Here is a 19,601-nt window from a genome sequence, read left to right as displayed (position 1 = left end):
ATTTTAAATAACAACTACAATTGTATGATACTTTAATATTTTATTTGAACCATATAAATATCACAATAAAATAAATATATTGGACTTCTCAATTAATCGATTACAGCAACGACACATTCACTCTTAAATAAATGTTATCAAATTATATAATAGTTGTCAATTATTCAAATTATTCGATAGTTATCAACTATTTCAATGACTAAAGAGGTAACTCATGTAGTAAATATCTTTTTTGATTGGATTATTTGTGAATTAAATTAAATAAAATAATACAAATTGTAACCGGAATATGGTGTACTGTGGGTTGCCTACTTCATTAAAATTTTAAATAACAATTACAATTGTTTATTATGTGAAATGATATTTTAATATTTTATTTGAACAATATAAATATCACAATAAAATAAATGTATTGGACTTGTCAACTAATGGATTACAGCAACAGACACATTTACTCTTAAATAAATGTTATCAAATTACTCAATAGTTGACAATTATTCAAATTATTCAATAGTTACCAACTATTTCTATGATTAAATAAGTAACTCATGTAGTAAATATCTTTTTTGATTGGATTATTTGTGATATAAATTAAATAAAATAATATAAATTGTAACCGGAATATTGCGTACTCTAAGTTGCCTACTCCATTAAAATTTTAAATAACAATTACAATTGTTTATTAAGTATGTGAAATGATACATTAATATTTTATTTGAACAATATAAATATCACAATAAAATAAATATATTGGACTTGTCAACGAATCGATTACAGCAACAGACACATTTACTCTTAAATAAATGTTATCAAATTATTCAATAGTTGTCAATTATTCAAATTATTCGATAGTTACCAACTATTTCAATGACTAAATAGGTAACTCATGTAGTAAATATCTTTTTTTGATTGGATTATTTGTGAATTAAATTAAATAAAATAATACAAATTGTAACCGAATATGGCGTACTTTTGGTTGCCTACTCCATCAAAATTTTAAGTAACAATTACTATTTTACATAAAAACAATTATAATTTAGGCTAATCAACTAACTGAATGTATCATGATTATAAATAGTTTATCAATTCACACTGTAAAACTAATAAATAAAACAAAATATATTTAAAATGTGGTAATTATTGTAAAAAAGAGTAAATAAAAAGGAATAGGTACTTCAATCTGTTATCAATTTAGGTTTTTCATAGCTTTCCTCAATCTCTTTTTGAATTTGGTCGGCCTTCTCCTTTTCTGCCTCCTGCTCCATCTTACTGGCCTCCTTCCTGATCTCATCTCGCAACGTCTTCGGCTTCCTGATCGGCCTTACATATAACTTACGACCGATCTTCTGCGCGAACTCCGAATAAATAACGAACCCAGTCTTCTTCGGGTCGGCGTCCTTCAGAAACAGCTTCATCTCGTCCGGGTCCAGGGGGTCGCCGTAAGTCATCAGTATGTCCTTCAGCTCCCTGACGGTGAAGTACTCGTGGCCCTGCTTGTCGAAGACCCTGAACGCGTTCTCCATGTCCTCGGCGATGTCCGGCTGGTCCAAGTTCTTGGCCAAGATCTTCAGAAACGACTCGAAGGCTATGATGCCCGAGTTGGTGGGGTCCTGCTCTTGGAACGAGTACTGGAGCTCGCTCTCTGAGAATATCAGGCCGCAGGACCTCAACGCCTTGTCCAGCTCGTTTATGGTCAGTCTGCCGTCCTCGTCTTCGTCGAACAGGTCGAAGGCGTCCTGGAACTCGGCCACTTCCGAGGGGGTAAACCGGGAGGGGTCCTTCACTAGTGGTCTGGGCATTTTATAATTTTATGGTAGTAAATCTGAAATGATTGACAACTGTCAACCTTTGTCAAACACTGTTTAGATATTGAATAAAATATTTATGTCAATAAGGGACATAATCCCCACACAATAAACCCATCCCCTACGCCGAAGAAAAATAAAACTAAGAGTAGGGGAGACACGGAATGAGGATGTATTGTGCTCGGGCGTCCAGAGAGCGCAGTTCCGGCTGAAGACCGAAAATCCAGTTCGTGTTTATTGTTTTTTGGGGGCCGCACGCATTAACCCTCAGGGTAAAATCCGAAGTTTCCGTAAATCATTGTGCAGCGGCACGTTCTAAAAATAAATTGCTGCTTGGACTTCGATTATTTACGGTTTTGTTTCACTTTTTCCTCGCTTTGGTTGATGGGGTAATTAACCGGACGTCTAGAAAAATGCGGACATGAAAAGGTATCGATCTTTGTGGGTAGTAATCGAGAAATGGAGCTAGAACATAAGGGAGGAGATAAGAAGTCGGTATGCAAATTTAATCAATCTCCAGGACAAAAATATTAGGTACATAAAGCAGGGAAATAGATTGGGTAGAAGCTATAACTTGTAGCAGGTATATCTCATTTTCAAAGTTATAACAAATGGAAGTAACTTTATTTGAAATTTATCGGGGGCCGCTTCTGCATCTGGAAGGTATAAAAATTTTATTGCACCTGATACAAAACACTTTATGGACTTCTTATTATTTTTAAAACGATCTTTAATGTTGCCCTGTTAGAATGTGTTTCGCCATCTGAAATAGATTACACCCCAGACGGATTTATTTGCATAACCATCTTTACACATCAATGATACAGTGTCAGCTCTCATTAGCCAGTTCCTGAAACATTTTCCCCATCTTTAAAAACTTTTAATTATACGTTTTCTAATTATCTGTCAAAGGTATTTAAAGCAAAGTCAGGCCAAGTCTCCGTAAAGTAATTACTGAATTATAATGCAAATCCCTCAGGATTTATACAATGTACAAAGTGAATAAATTAATAAGAAAATTGTGAAAGATGAGATGGCCTAAGTAAACGCAGTTAATTTTTTATCGGGGTGGAGCAGGAACGTTTAGTTTAAAAAAGGATTATAAATGAGGGTCCTTTTTGTTCAGGTGAACTGCAGCGAAATGGGCGAATTGAAAGGTTCAAATTTGTAATTTAATGAAACTATCAATCTGAAACTATGAAAATATAAAGCATTGGAAGCATGAAAAGATAAAACTTTCCAACTGTGGCACTGGAAAACTGTGAATGTGTGAAACTACGACTAAGGAACTATGTAATTACTACTAAACTATTAAACTACGAAATTTTGAAGCTGTGATACTCTGAAAAACTGAAAATCTGAAATAATAATACTTTGAAGCTACGAAACTATAAAATTAAAAAAACTAGAGAAAGTAGAAAAACAAGTGAAATAAGACATTCTAGAGAAACAAGAGAAACTAAAGAAATTAGAGTAACTAGAGAAACTATGAAACTAGAGAAACTATGAAACTAGAGAAACTATGAAACTAGAGAAACTATGAAACTAGAGAAACTATGAAACTAGAGAAACTATGAAACTAGAGAAACAATGAAACTAGAGAAACTATGAAACTAGAGAAACTATGAAACTAGAGAAACTATGAAACTAGAGAAACTATGAAACTAGAGAAACTATGAAACTAGAGAAACTATGAAACTAGAGAAACTATGAAACTAGAGAAACTATGAAACTATGAAACTATGAAACTATGAAACTATGAAACTATGAAACTATGAAACTATGAAACTATGAAACTATGAAACTATGAAACTATGAAACTATGAAACTAGAGAAACTATGAAACTATGAAACTATGTAACTATGAAACTATGAAACTATGAAACTATGAAACTATGAAACTATGAAACTATGAAACTATGAAACTATGAAACTATGAAACTATGAAACTATGAAACTATGAAACTATGAAACTATGAAACTATGAAACTATGAAACTATGAAACTATGAAACTATGAAACTATGAAACTATGAAACTATGAAACTATGAAACTATGAAACTATGAAACTATGAAACTATGAAACTATGAAACTATGAAACTATGAAACTATGAAACTATGAAACTATGAAACTATGAAACTATGAAACTATGAAACTATGAAACTATGAAACTATGAAACTATGAAACTATGAAACTATGAAACTATGAAACTATGAAACTATGAAACTATGAAACTATGAAACTATGAAACTATGAAACTATGAAACTATGAAACTATGAAACTATGAAACTATGAAACTATGAAACTATGAAACTATGAAACTATGAAACTATGAAACTATGAAGCTATGAAACCATGAAACGAAATGAAATTATGAAACAAACTGCAAAAATTCGAAACACTCCACTATTTAACTGCGATGCTTTTTCTGTAATGATCCAGATAAGATGAAACATGTTTACACATAAAAAACACATCTCAGCGTGTATAAGAATGGAGAAACAGATGCAGCAGACGCCGTTTCCCACCGCGATCCAATTTGTAATCTCGACCCCACCCCCCTTTTGCCTAATTCGATTTTTGTTCTCCCGCTAAACCAATTTGTTCTTTTTGGTTTCATGCGAATTGAATTCGCAAAAGTAAAACGCGATCGTCCTTTAATCTCCTTTGGAACACTCCGACCGGATTTTTTTGCCGCATCAGCTGCATGTGGAATGTTAAGGGGACGGCGTCGCAGTTTTTTAATGCGACGACGTAATGAATTAAAGGGGGCGCCTCTATTCGATTAGTCCGCTCCTTTGGAACGTAGCGATGTCCTGTTTATCTGGCCGACACGTGACGGCCGTCAAACGTTTTTCGCACGGGCTTGTTTCCTGTAAATAATTGAAGAGCGGTCTTTTAATCTTGTCTGCGCAACGGAATTGAACGTAAAGCTTGACCTGAATTACGCCAGCTTCAGTCTAGTGTAAAGTACGCTGATCTCTTGTTTTTTAATGTCTTCTTTATATATACATATAAATGTCTATCTAAACGTAGTAATATTATAAAAATGTAAAAAGATCATTTCAATATATTCAGGTGCATCCACCATTTTTGGCATTCATTTTTCAAACTGAAGGCACAGAAATGAAAAGACTGAAGAAACTGAATGAACTGAAGGAACTGAAGAAATTGATGAAATTGTATGAATTGAAGGATCAGAAAGAACTGAAGAAACTAAGAGACGAAGGAAGTGAAGAAACTGAAAAACTGAAAACTTGAAAACCTGAAAACCTGAAAAACTGAAAACTCGAAAACCTGAAAAACTGAAAAACTGAAAACCTGAAAAACTGAAAATCTTGAAAACTTGAAAACTCGAAAAACTGAAAAACTGAAAAACTGAAAAATTGAAAAACTGAAACACTGAAAACCTGAAAAACTGAAAACCTTGAAAAACTGAAAAACTGAAAAACTGAAAAACTGAAAAACTGAAAAACTGAAAAACTGAAAAACTGAAAAACTGAAAAACTGAAAAACTGAAAAACTGAAAAACTGAAAAACTGAAAGACTGGAAGTCTGAAAAACTGAAAAACTGAAAAACTGAAAAACTGAAAAACTGAAAACCTGAAAACCTGAAAAACTGAAAACTCGAAAATCTGAAAAACTTAAAAACTGAAAACCTTGAAAAACTGAAAAACTGAAAAACTGAAAAACTGAAAAACTGAAAAACTGAAAATCTGAAAATCTGAAAAACCTGAAAAACTGACAAACTGAAAAACCGAGATAGTTTAATTATTGTTTTTAAAATGTATCAGTACATTGAGTAAAAATAGCAAACGCATAAATGTATAACAAAATAATCCGATAAAATTAACATAAGAAAACAAAACTCTCCGACCTCGTTCGGACCTTTTTCACGCTCGACCATACGTTCGAAGTCGGAAGCGTAGAAAAAAGAACGGAACCTGTGGAGCATAGGAAACTTGATATCCGCTCCAGTGGAAGGCAAACGGCTCTTAAACGAATGAGTAGCAGGAACGTTGGTCAGTGCGCGTTCCGTAAGCCCGTCCGCCCGTCTACAAAAAGCCCCTGCCCCATTGTAATTCAGGAGTTGGCGGCCACGCGTCCTGCATCCATAATGCCCCGCTTCACGTTCCGACAACTTTTTAATAAGACATTCTAATCCGACGTAAGACAGGAGGTGAAATAGGGCCCCGACCATCGGCTGCCGGTAAATTACGACCTTTAGGTACGCGGATGCATTACCGACGGATCGGGACTGCATCAAAATGGGTTAGAGCCGTTTAAATTGGGACGTCGATCTTGACGCTCTGATGGGGGTTGTTAAAACTTTATTGCCTTTTAATTTTTACGGAAGTTAAAAGTTTTTAACTGACGAGTGGACGTGATAAATATACACAGGAGTATAATAACTTCATAGAAATTTTTCTAGATGTTTTATTAGTAAATTATTAAACTGAACTGTGAATATTTGAACTATGACTATGAAAAAATATCAAAATAATAAAAAAAACTACAGATAAACTATGAAAAACTATAAAAAATTATGGAAAATGTATGAAAAATCTATAAAACTATGAAGATCTTTAAAGAATTATTAAGAACTATAAAGAACTAGGAAGAAGTATGAAGAACTATGAAGAACTGTAAATGACTATTACAAATTAAAATAAATATATGAACAACTATCAAAATAAAAAAACTGCATAAAACCCATGAAAAATCTATGAAAAACTGTGAAGAACTGTAAAAACTGTGAAAAACTATAAAAAATCTATGAGAAATCTATGAATAATTATAAAGAACTTTGAAGAATTATGAAGAACTATAAAGAACTATGGAGAAATATGAAGAACTATGTAGTAACATGAAGAAATACGAAGTACTATGAAGAACCATGATGAACTCTAAATAACTATTACAAACTATAAAAAATTCAAATAAAACTATGAAGAACAATGAAAAACTATGAGAAACTATAAAAAACTATTAAAATTTTTTAAAAATCTATGAAAAATCTATGAAAAGCTGCGAAGAACTATGAAGAACTTTGAAGAATTATGAATAACTATAAATAGCTATGAAGAATTCTTAATAACCATAACAAACTATAAAAAATCTATGAAAAACTACGAAAAATCTAAGAAAAATTTATAAATAACTATGAAGAACTTCGAAGAATTATGAAGAACTATTAAGAATTATGGAGCAATATGAAGAACTATGAAAAACTATGAGGAATTCTGAAGATCAATAAAAACTATGAAGAACTGTGAAAATCTATAAAAAGCTATGAAAAACCTAAGAATAACTATGAAGAATTATGAAGAATTATGAATAACTATAAAGAAGTATGAAGAAACATGAACAACTATGAAAATCTATGAAAAACTATCAAAAACTATAAAAAACTACGAAAAATCTATGAAGAACTTTGAACAATTATGAAGAACAATAAAGAACTATGAAGAGGTATAAAGGACTATGAATAACTATGAAAAACTATGAAGAACTATGAAGAACTCTAAAGAACTATAAAAAACTATGAAGAACTATGAAAAACTTTAAAAAAACCATAAAAACTTTTTGAAGAACTTTGAAGAATTATGAAAAACAATGGAGAAACATAAAAAAAATATGAAGAACTATGAAGAACTATAAAAAACTATGAAGAACTATGAAAAACTATGAAGAATTATAAAAAACTATAAAAAAAAAATATGAAAAACCATGAAAAATGTGTGGAAAATCGATGAAGAATTATGAAGAATTATGAAGAACTATAAAGAACTATAAAAAACTATGAAGAAACATGAACAACTATGAAAAACTATGAAGAACTATCAAAAACTGTAAAAAACTACGAAAAATCTATAAAGAACTATGAAGAAGTATAAAGGACTATGGGGTCACAAGAAGAACTATAAAAAACTATGAAAAATCATGAAAACTCTGTGAAAAACTATGAATAATATAAAGAATTTTGAAAAATTTTGAATAACCTTAAAGAAATATGAAGAACTATGTAGGAACATGAAGATATAAAAAATCTATAGAAAACTATGAAGAACTATAAAAAAATATGAGAAACTAAAAAAAATTTTTAAAAAATCTGTGAAAAATCTTTAAAAACCTATGAAAAAGTGAGCTTTGAAGAATTTTGAAGAACCATAAAGAATTATGTAGAAGTATGAAGAACTATGGGGAAATATGAAGATATGAAGAACTATGTAGAACCATGAACACTGAAAAACTATAAAAAACTATGAAAAAATATAAAATACTATGAAAAATCTCGAAAAATATATGAAAAATTTATGAATAACCATGTAAAACTTTGAAGAATTATGAAGAACTGTAAACAACTATGGAGTAGTATTAAGAAATATATAAAACTGTCAAAAACTATGAATAACTATGAAGAACTTTGAAGAATTATAAGGAACTATGAGGAACTATGAAGAAATTCTGAAACTATAAAACTACGAAACTATGAAACTGTGATACTGAAAAGCTATGAAACTATAGAAACTGTAGAGATGTACAAAAAAAAACTTAGAAACTATTAATCTTTCAATTTATGGAGTTATGAAGTTATGAAACCATAAAGCATTATGAATATGTGACAATAAGACCATGAAATTATGAAACTATTAAATTATGATCGTATGAAGTTTTAGAAAACTTGAGAACTACGAAACTATAAAATTATAAACCTATGAGACTATAAATTAATCTCTATGTCCCATTAACTTGTTAAGAACGATCTGAGATTAATAAACTTGATTAGTTATAGGTGAAAACTTTTCTCGAATACAGATTAATTCTTAGGTAAAGACAATTAATGTGGGCAACTTTCCCGCCTAATCCAATACACTCCTTGAAAATCCGCCATAAATAATTCCGTTATTAAAGTCAGTCAGCCGTCCACGGAATCAATTTAAGAAACAATCAATTCAGCATACGCGATCATAAATTCGTGCCCGTAACGCGGCAGCAAAAGCGGATTTCGACGGAATCTATTAACATAATAAATGGTCCGACCATTATTCCTTTTTGTACAACAATATCGATTATACATCGGGACCGTATTCAACAAGTGAACCAGAAGATTAATCCAGTGAGCCGGAGTACGGAGTCGCGGGTGCAACTAAAATATATGGTCGCAATAAAACCGAGACACAATACATCCCCTCGCAGTGCCGGGTGCGAGATACGAACGGACTACGTTCATCCCCGTGCTCCCGTTTTCCGTGTGCGAAGTAGCGGGAGTTAATGGCCGGCGCTGCAACTTACTGTTCGACAACTTTGTGTCTACTTTGTCTTACCCTCCGGTTTCGCGGCCGTATGGAAACGTACAAAGACTAAAAATTATGTGTCTGTTAAATGTGCATGAAACTTTACAGTACAGTTTCACCCCCCTTTGAACCACCGCTGTTCCTCCTGCAAATTTATTCTAACTTATTCATACATTTTAATGATTTTTTTCTTTTAATTAAAAAACACCAAATTAATGAGACAAAATCAATTCGACACGATAAAAAAAAAAAAACAATTTGCCCAATCGCAATACGGTGATGGAATATTCGGAGCAATTCAATTTAAATTTAATTGTTGTTCTCGTTATTTTTCGAGTTTTATGATTTTCACTGGCCCGGCCATTTTAACTCGCACCCTTAAAAAGTTATGGGCTGTTGTAGTTGCGAAGAATTTTCCGGCGGTGCCCTTTTAAATGTTCGGTCGTAACTTCGTCGGGTGATTGTCAACGTCATTATTGGGAAAGTTGTTTGGAAACTTGTTGGAAATCAGGTTTTTACGGCGATGAATGTCGCAGCATAAGTCTCACTTTTGATAATTCAATAAAAAGACAGATATATAAATTTTTACTTATGAATAAAGTAATATTTTTTTGAAGAATTGACAAATCTAATACTTAACTGATCATCTCAAGGTCACCATCTTGGACATTTGAGCTTCCACACTGTAACACCATCATCAATTATTGAAGAACTATGAAAAATATGAATATCTATGAAAATCTATGAAAAACTTAATGATTAACTTTGAAGAACTATAAAGAATTAGGACGATGAAGTATGAAGAATTATGGAAAAACATGAAGTAATATGACGAACTATGAAGAAGTCGCTTTGACTATTACAAACTATAAAAAATCTATGAAAAACTATTAAAAAATAAAAAACGGCTCTAGAAAAAATATGAAGGAAATAAAAAAAAACTATGAAGAACTATGAAAAACTATAAAAAAATGTAAAACGATGAAAACTTTATGAAGAACTTTGAAGAATTATGAAAAACTATGGAGAAACATAAAAACATATGAAGAACTATGAGAAAATATAAAAAAACTATGAAAAATTTTTGAAAAACTTTAAAGAATTATGAAAAACTATGGAGAAATATGAAAAACTATGGAGAAACTGAAGATAATGACTATAACAAACTATGAAAAACTGATAAACTATGAAGAACTATCGAAAACTATAAGAAAACTATGAAAAACCATGAAAAAAACTGTGAAGAACTTTGAAGCATTATGAAGAACTATAAAGACCTATAGAGATTTATGAAAAACTATGAAGAAACAAAGAAATATAAAAAGCTCTGAAGATAATGACTATAACAAACTATGAAAAACAGAAAAACTATGAATAACTATCAAAAACAACGAAAAACCATGAAAAATGTATGAATAACTATGAATAATTTTGAAGAAATATGAAGAACTATAAGGAATTATAGAGAAGTATGAAGAACTATGAAAAACATTGGAGAATTTTGAAGAACCACAAAGAATTATGACGAACTATGGAGAAATAGGATAAAAATCTATAGAAAACTATGAAGAACTATAAAAAAAACTATTAAAATTTTTTAAAAATCTATGAAAAATTTGTGAAATGTTATGAAGAACTGTAAAGAACTATAAAGATCTATGAAGAAATATGAAAAACTATGTAAAACTCTGATGAACTATTAAAAACTATGAAAATACTATGAAGAACGATGAAAAATCTATGAAAAATTCATGAGTAACTATGGAGAACATTGAAGAACTATAAAGAACTATGGAGAATTATGAATAACTATGGAGAAACATGAAGAAATATAAAAAAACGATGAGGAACTGTGAAGAACTGGCAAAAATTAAAAAAAAAACTATGAAAAACTATGAATAACAAACTATGAAAAACTGGAAAACTATGAAACTTGTTTGGAAACTTGTTGGAAATCAAGTCCAACTTTTGATAATTCAACAAAAAGACAAATATGTAAACTTTTGATTATGAATAAGGTAATTTTTATTGAAGAATTAACAAATTTAGTACTTAATTGATCTTCTCGAGGTCACCACCATAATAAGTTAGCTTTTATGGCCACTTGTGTAATTGTTAACCTCTGGTTTTAAGAAGGTGGTCTCTTACCATTATTCAAAGTGTTCACCTCCTTTAACACTTTAACACAATTTGAGCTTCCACATTGAAACGCCGTCATCAATTATTGGAGTAAAGTAAAGAACGACAGCTTTGACATGTTGAATGGAAGATGGTTGTCTTCAAGGATAAGACTAATTTCCTCTCATAAGCAAGAAACTTCATAATTCAACCCTTCCTTGACTTTAATAGACCTTCAAGGTCAAGTAGAGGTTGTGTAGAATGTACCTTAAGACTAAATTGGTCATTAATTGGCAGTTTAGTGTCTAAATCATGTTGTGAATCAGCATCCAGAGTGTATAAAATACGTTCCCTAAATTTGTTGTGATGTATTTTATTAAAATACTTCATGATGCCCTACAAAACACAGAGAAGAAGAATGTTGGAACAATAATCAATCACTTCTAAAAAATGAATTAAGATAATCAGTATTAAAGGTATAACAAAAGTACCAGTTTCAGATCACAGATTTCTATAAAAAAATGTATTAAGGTTAGGTAGTACTGTAATCGGTATAAAAAGTGAATTAGAATAAATATATCCAAAAGATCATAGGTATTATAGGTAATATATTGAATATATATAATCCACATTTGCCTAAAGAAGCATCATTCATTCATTCTCGCATCTCATTTATCATTTAAGTGTTTTCTGTGTTATTCAATAAAATTATGGCTGACGAAGAATACGATTATAATGATGCCCACGACGACTTCGATGATGATGTTGAGCCCGACAATATTGAAGACCTCGAACAACCCATGGAGGAAGGCGACACCATCGATATATTGCCACCAGGACAAGCATCTGGTGGTGTACCCAAAGATAAAAGGATATCCACCAAATACATGACCAAATACGAAAGAGCTCGGGTGTTGGGCACTAGGGCCTTACAAATAGCCATGTGTGCACCTATTATGGTGGAATTGGAAGGGGAGACTGATCCACTTCAAATCGCCATGAAGGAACTGAAGGAACGAAAAATTCCCATCATTATTAGGAGGTTTTTGCCTGATAATTCCTATGAGGATTGGAGCATTGATGAATTAATTATTATTGATCATTGAGCTATTTAAATTTTAAAAGATGTGTATAATTTTTAACAAATAAAATGCTAAAAGTACAATTTACTTGTTTAATTAACTATTTTTATTTTTCCATCATCTTCATATGAGCTAAGCTTCATATTCTTTCCTCAATGTAGAAGAGAAGTGGTACTCTTGATTACTCACAATCGTTGGTAGGCAGAATCTAAGTTACAATTACATATATGTATTAAGAATTACACAAGTAACTCTTCACCACTCTCTCTAGATGCTCTCTAGATGGTACCAAGCAACACTGGTACTGTTATATGCTGTTTTATATTCAAAATTCTTTTTAAAGTTACAACACACAACAGATTGAATCCCATTGACACCACACAAAGACCTAATCTGCACATAAAGTTGGACGGTTTACTTCACAGGTTCCCCAAGTTCGGCAACCCCCACAACAAACAATCAACCACCAATTGTTCAGCGAGGCCGAAAACCGGGCAACTTAACTGTATTAGTTTGGCTGGCGTTAATGCCGTCTGTTTATTTATTCCGAATTAATGCCCGCTGCACTTTGGCAAATGGCCCGTGCAGGCCACAATTAAAACCAAGATGGAGGACCCGCAGCCATCATTCTTTAATTAGTTAACGTGTATGCATATTCACACTGTGGCAGGCCGTGGCGTTTATTGGATTTTCCCAGTGTTTGGCGGTATAATTGGGGAAAGTAATTCCAGTTATGTAATTTTCGGTTTACTGTTTAATGAGTTTGCACGGCACCAAATATGGGGGTGTATCTTATTTGGTAATTAAGTTTTATTGTTAAAATACTGAAACTGACACTATGTATTGGTTGGATATACCTATCTACAATAATAAGGTTTAACTTGTTAATTAATCTAAATTACTGATAATAAACTTTTGTTGGGTCGTCCCACCCCCGCAATAACAGGCAAAATTTACGGCCATGCATATTTTGCGTTCGAACAACGGTTTTAATTGTGCAAGGGTCGTGACGAAATGAAAATAAAAAGTCGGGCATAACGGTGACATAGTGTGTGTGAATGGACCGAGACAGGGGGTTGAACTCACATCACCAAACATCTCCCCTTCTCGCACATTGTGAACAACCGTACAAAAAACAAAAGATTTAAAGTGTTTTAAATTTTGTTTAGGTTGGTACTGTTTAGGAATATTTTATTGTAGGTTAGGTTACTTACTCTTCTCACACATTGTGATCAACCTTTCAAAAGTCAAAAGCATTGTATTTTAAATAACATTTAAGTAGAAATAAAGTTGAAGGTTATTTCCCGCCATTTTGTTTTGGTTGGTACCGTTTACAGGTTAAGTTGTTAGTTCCCAATTCTCACACCTACAATAAAATAAACGATACCAACATAACCAAGTAAATGGCGGTAAATTCAAAATAATTCCCCACAAAAACGGTTTTATGGAAACACAAAATAAAATGTAATATGGAATATATTCAGTCCGGACGATTGGTTCCAACGTGCGTGGCAATGTCATTGGGAAAGCGACGGCGGTTATGGCCGGGGCCGCCTTTCATACAACGTCACCCTCCACATCCCGCATTCGTACATATCCGTCGGCAATTCATTATTTTCCACGCTGAATGTCCCCGTCGGTTTTCCTTTCACCATCGCGCGCACTGCCTCGCAGACATATTGGCGTTTATGCGTTTTACTTTTGTTATTTCGTTTCTGTCGCGTACCGTCCAAACGCCGCCAATTAGATTAGGTGCGTTGGTAAATTGTGGATTTTAATGATGTGGGATTGAAGTGGGAGCTTATCGGGAAGAGCTGAATCAGGAGTGTTCACATTTCCACATGTTGTTCCAGAGGCAGCCATGTTTTTTTTCATTTTGTTTGTACTGTCTGTTGTTTTTCAACTAATCCTACCTCACAATTGTTGCTTTCTATCATGAAATTTGCTTGGAGAGTCTTTCTGGAGACTCCAGCAACAGTGGCTCATCAAGCACCCATTTCATATTGAATCTGAATGGCTTCTTTTAGAGGTTGTTCAGTTTTTGACCATTAAAACCTTAAAAAATCTGCATCAAATTTATTGTGGCTTTCTTCATCAGACGTCAATGTTTCTGGAACACTTTCCAGCAGCTCAGGAAGACTCCTGAAGTATGGAATTTGTACTTCCTCAAGTTGTGGTACAGGTTTTAATGCTGAATCTGGGTTAGGATATGTCTATTGGTGTCTATTGTTCCCATTGTTCCTTTTGTCAGCTTCTGAGACACTGGTACATCAAAATTTTGAAACTAAACAACTTCGGAAGGCACAATAACATACTAAGTCAATAAGTACAATGATAGACAGAAGCTAACATAGAACTAAGGTGGGAATAAGAAGGTCGATTGAATGATAGTCAGTTCTATCTAATCTGGATGACTTCTTTGAGAGGTTGTTCAGTTCCTGCCAATTAAAATCTAGAAAAACTACTAAATCTGCTTCAAATTTATTGTGGCTTCCTTCATTAGATGTCAATGTTTCTGGAACACTTTACAGCAGCTCAGGAAGACTCCTGAAGTATGGAATTTGTACTTCCTCAAGTTGTGGTACAGGTTTTAATGCTGAATCTGGGTTAGGATATGTCTATTGGTGTCTATTGTTCCCATTGTTCCTTTTGTCAGCTTCTGAGACACTGGTACATCAAAATTTTGAAACTAAACAATTTCGGAAGGCACAATAACATACTAAGTCAATAAGTACAATGATAGACAGAAGCTAACATAGAACTAAGGTGGGAATAAGAAGGTCGATTGAATGATAATCAGTTCTATCTAATCTGGATGACTTCTTTGAGAGGTTGTTCAGTTCTTGCCAATTAAAATCTAGAAAAACTACTAAATCTGCTTCAAATTTATTGTGGCTTCCTTCATTAGACGTCAATGTTTCTGGAACACTTTCCAGCAGCTCAGGAAGGCTCCTGAAGGAAGGAATTGGTACTTCTTCAAGTTGTGGTGCAGGTTTTAATGCTGAATCTGGGTTAGGATATGTCCATTGGTGTCTATTAGTCTTATTAATGCCTTCAATAGCTTTTGAGACACTGGTACATCAAAATTTTGATAGTTACAGTTAAATCTAACTAATTAAATTTTAATTTTACCCTTTATCTAAGAAACTGGAAATGATTAATGGACCTTTTAATGTCAGTTCTTTTTTTTTGACAAGAAAAAATAATTTTATGGTCATAAAACTTAACACAACAAGTAATGTTAGTAAGTAATAACACATCAAAGGGATCTGTTTGAATAATAAAGTGAACATGGCGAACAGGTCGAGTGGAAAAAAAGGAAATCCTCACCTCCATTCGTCCAGGATTACACAGATTAAGCAAATATTTGTATTTCATTTGCTGCAGTTTGTAAAGGATTAGGAAGTCTTTTGACAAGCAACATCATTACTTTTATCTTTTGTAATTTATTCGCATGACATTGCTTCTAAATTTTTACTTGTGTGTAATGTTTAAATATTTAATTTATGTTTTCTGTTTCAGGTAAGACTGAACAATACATACAACGTAAGTTTTCCATCCAATCAAGTCGGTTTATTCAATGTTCAATACACCGTGATGTTATTATTGACCCCATTAATAATTCGTATTATGCAAATTTACACGAAATTAATTATACAAACATTAGGGGATGAAAAATGAACGGAAATTAATTTATACTATAATTAAACACGATGCTGAAATTAATAATCGGCGCAGGAAATCAGTTTCAATATGATCCGTGTAGTTGGCATTTGACACAATTCCAACCCCCCAAAAATCGATTCGATTCGCATTTTTAATTAAAACACTGTTATATCACCGTTGGTTATTTACATTTTAATCACGATTTAGTTCTATTTCTGCAACATATTGCAATTTTGAAACGTTTTGTTTCGACGATGCACATGTTTGAGAATAATGTTTACATAAGCATAAGTTTAAATATTTATGAAATACATTTAAATGCGGCAAATGTAGTTTAACGTTTTACCCTTCGATTGTAATATGGAATAGAATGTACATTGAGCACTCAATATAACGTTTTATCGACTGGAGCTAAAAAGTAACTGAACAAAAAAACAGTTTTTATTTATTCAAAACGTTACATCTATTTCATTTGTTTGGGATATCATAAAAATGGAATGATATGTGGGGTGACTTGTTGTCTATTTGAAAAAAGGTGGATGCGCCACAAATGGGCCAAAATTATAAAACAATAAGGATATTATACAAAAAGTCCAGCTCAATTTAGAAAAATATTTTATGTGGCATTTTACAGAATAAGAATATAATGGTTTTGATAATATATGTAACATTTTATAGAGTATATATAATTATAAATTCACATTTCAAATCCTATTATATTAATAATTAAACCACATTTCGAAAACATAAAATAACTTCAGAGTATATATTCACAAAATAGTTTATTTAGTTTACAAATTAATTATTTCACTGATTTTCCATTTTTCAAATATTTCATTAATTGGAGTATTGAAATGTTTATTTCAGGTAAATAAAATTAATTTAACATTGAAATTCACTGCTTTTGACAGTTCAATATTTAAAAATGATGAAAAACAATTTTAAATGTAATTTAATTATAAAGTAACAGAATATTTTACAATTTGAAAAGACTAATGCTCATATTTTAAAACAATGTTTAGCATAAATATATTCATAATATAAAAATAAATATTCTTATATTATAAATATCTTAAAAACGGCTGTGTTAATCAAAATTAATCGAGGACAACTTTTTTTCTAAATCGTGAAAATAATATGAAAAGCTTAATAGTTTTAAAAAATATGCAGTGGTGTAGAACATGGGACGAATAAAAGAGGGGAACCCCCAGAATCTACGCTACTGTATCATTATGAGAAAAGTTTATTATATTGAATTGTGGGTATGTATTTTATGTTATTCATACCAAATTTGAACACGATCGAAGCAAAGGTTACGGAAATATGATAAACAATTTTTTAAATTTAATTTTGAGGGACTGCATTTTTTTTCAGTAGGACAAAACATATTTTGGTGTAAATTTGTTAATAAAAATAATCTGTAAGGTGTTTCTAAGACAGGTGGTCAAAATTTAGGACTAATATGAAGATCTTAATAGTTTTTTTTCAAAGTTTGTCCACCATCTCCGTAGGGGAACCTTCTTCAAAGAGTCCCCCAGGACCTGAGGCATGGACACCATCTCCGTAGTGGAAACCTTCTCCAAGGAGTCCCCCAGGACCTGGGGCATGGACACCATCTCCATAGGGGAACCTTCTTCAGAGAGTCCCCCAGGACCTGGGGCATGGACACCATCTCCGTAGTGGAAACCTTCTCCAAGGAGTCCCCCAGGACCTGGGGCATGGACACCATCTCCGTAGTGGAAACCTTCTTCAGAGAGTCCCCCAGGACCTGGGGTATGGATACCATCTCCATAGGAGAACCTTCTTCAGAGAGTCCCCCAGGACCTGGGGCATGGACACCATCTCCGTAGTGGAAACCTTCTTCAGAGAGTCCCCCAGGACCTGGGGCATGGACACCATCTCCGTAGTGGAAACCTTCTTCAGAGAGTCCCCCAGGACCTGGGGTATGGACACCATCTCCATAGGGAAACCTTCTTCAGAGTGTTCCCCAGGACCTGGGGCATGGACGGAAGAAAATATAATACCTCAAATTTAAATTTCAAAAATTCATATTTCCGTAACCTTTGGTCAAATCTTGTTTAAATTTAAAATATGTACTTACAATTTTAGGATGTTTTTTATGTTTATAAAAATAAATTCCCTTTAATATACAAATATAATAATTATTATGTATACAATTCAATTAATTATTATTGCAAGCAAAATCAGTAATTAATTATTATTATTATTAATTCATGGAGCATTTAAATAATGTACTTTGTATTTATAAATTAGTTTGTTTAATAACTAATAACGTGTCAGTGTCTTTATATTTTACTTAATATTTCACTAATTAAGATAATATCATATTTATTATTATGTTTTACATTTTTATATATTTTTCATTCAAAACCCAACTTAATTAATAATTATTATTAGTAAAATCAGTAATTAATTACTTCACTATCAATTCACAAAGTCGTTTCTTTGGTTCACAAATTAATCATTTCTATGATTTTACAAGACATAAATATTTCGATTAATTATTTTTTTTTGTTTGATTCAATTAAATTTTATATATTGAGAATATTATCAAAGTTATGACGTGGAATTTATATGTATACTAACATAGTAATTAATCAATTCAAATTCAATTAAATTAATAATTATTGGAAGGGAGATCAGTAATTAATTGCTTCAAGAGCATTTAAATAATACAGAATAATTTGATAAAATCTAACAGTATTGTATTTCATGCAACTAAAATATTTTACAATTTTAATGTCCTTTATATACTGAAGTATATGAATAAATCCAACAGAAATTGAAACAAATAAATACTGCTTTTGACATTGCAATATTAACAAAAAAAAAAACAAATAAATATGAAACAAAGGAAATATTTTTCATAAAACAGTATTTTAATATCTGTTAATAAAATTTGAACTTTTTCGTGATTAATTGAAATGAATAGACTATAAAAAGTGGTATTATCCATCCATTTTTATGGCATAACCGTAACAAAGGGGATAAATCGTATCATTTTATAATATCTCAAGGAAAATACTGAGAGATTTTACTATCTTTTGATTTATTATTGAAAATAATTTTAGACTTTACGTTATAAAGTACAAGGAAATGATTCAATAAAATTGTTTATTATGATGCTTTAAAAGTGGATTAGTCACATTTTAATTAATTTTTAAAGTTAACCTGCTTTATTTTTTTTGTTTTAAATTATACTGAGAAAAACAAATAAACATTTTAATGTACTGTACTGTTTTTAGGCAGAAAGTTGGTTAAAAACACGGTCTAACATTAATAATTACTACGTAGAGACAAATGTTTAATGAAAACTGATAAGAGTTTAATTAATCCTTCACAATTAATTTGTCAAAGTCTAAAACTTTCAATAAAACAAACTTTTCAAAACCTATCACATTCTTTCGAAGTCGTACAAATTCAATTATAGACTCATCCATTCTAGTTCCAAGTGTGATAGAAAAAAAATAAATTCTTTCACCGTTCCTAACAAAAATCTTGTTAGTAAAGGGTCAAATAAAAGTGTGTAAACTGCACAATTAAGTAAAGGTTTTACGATCTTTTAATGAGAAACATTAGCGAAATTGTTTAATTCATATAAAATACA

The 19,601-nt window shown here is 31.7% G+C and overlaps 2 protein-coding genes across 5 annotated transcripts in view; both read left to right on the top strand.

Annotated features, from left to right (window-relative positions):
- The window catches only part of LOC109604968 (Down syndrome cell adhesion molecule-like protein Dscam2), a 174,304-nt gene that overhangs the window by 73,076 nt on the left and 81,627 nt on the right, over positions 1–19,601 (top strand). The gene's annotated exons all lie outside the window — the stretch shown is intronic.
- LOC109605688 (DNA-directed RNA polymerases I, II, and III subunit RPABC2-like) lies at positions 11,868–12,331 on the top strand. The gene has a single exon (XM_020022282.2). The coding sequence runs from the start codon at positions 11,936–11,938 to the stop codon at positions 12,329–12,331; it is 396 nt and encodes a 131-aa protein (XP_019877841.2). The 5' UTR covers positions 11,868–11,935.

Source organism: Aethina tumida, chromosome 2 (assembly GCF_024364675.1).
Source record: "Aethina tumida isolate Nest 87 chromosome 2, icAetTumi1.1, whole genome shotgun sequence".
In the NCBI taxonomy this organism is placed as follows: Eukaryota; Metazoa; Arthropoda; class Insecta; order Coleoptera; family Nitidulidae; genus Aethina; species Aethina tumida.
Note: the sequence above shows the minus strand (reverse complement) of the source record. Positions and strands in the feature narration are given on the sequence as shown.

Coding starts and splice junctions, on each gene's coding strand:
- LOC109605688 (XM_020022282.2), top strand. CDS start 11,936: ATGGCTGACGAAGAATACGATTATAATGATGCCCACGACGACTTCGAT.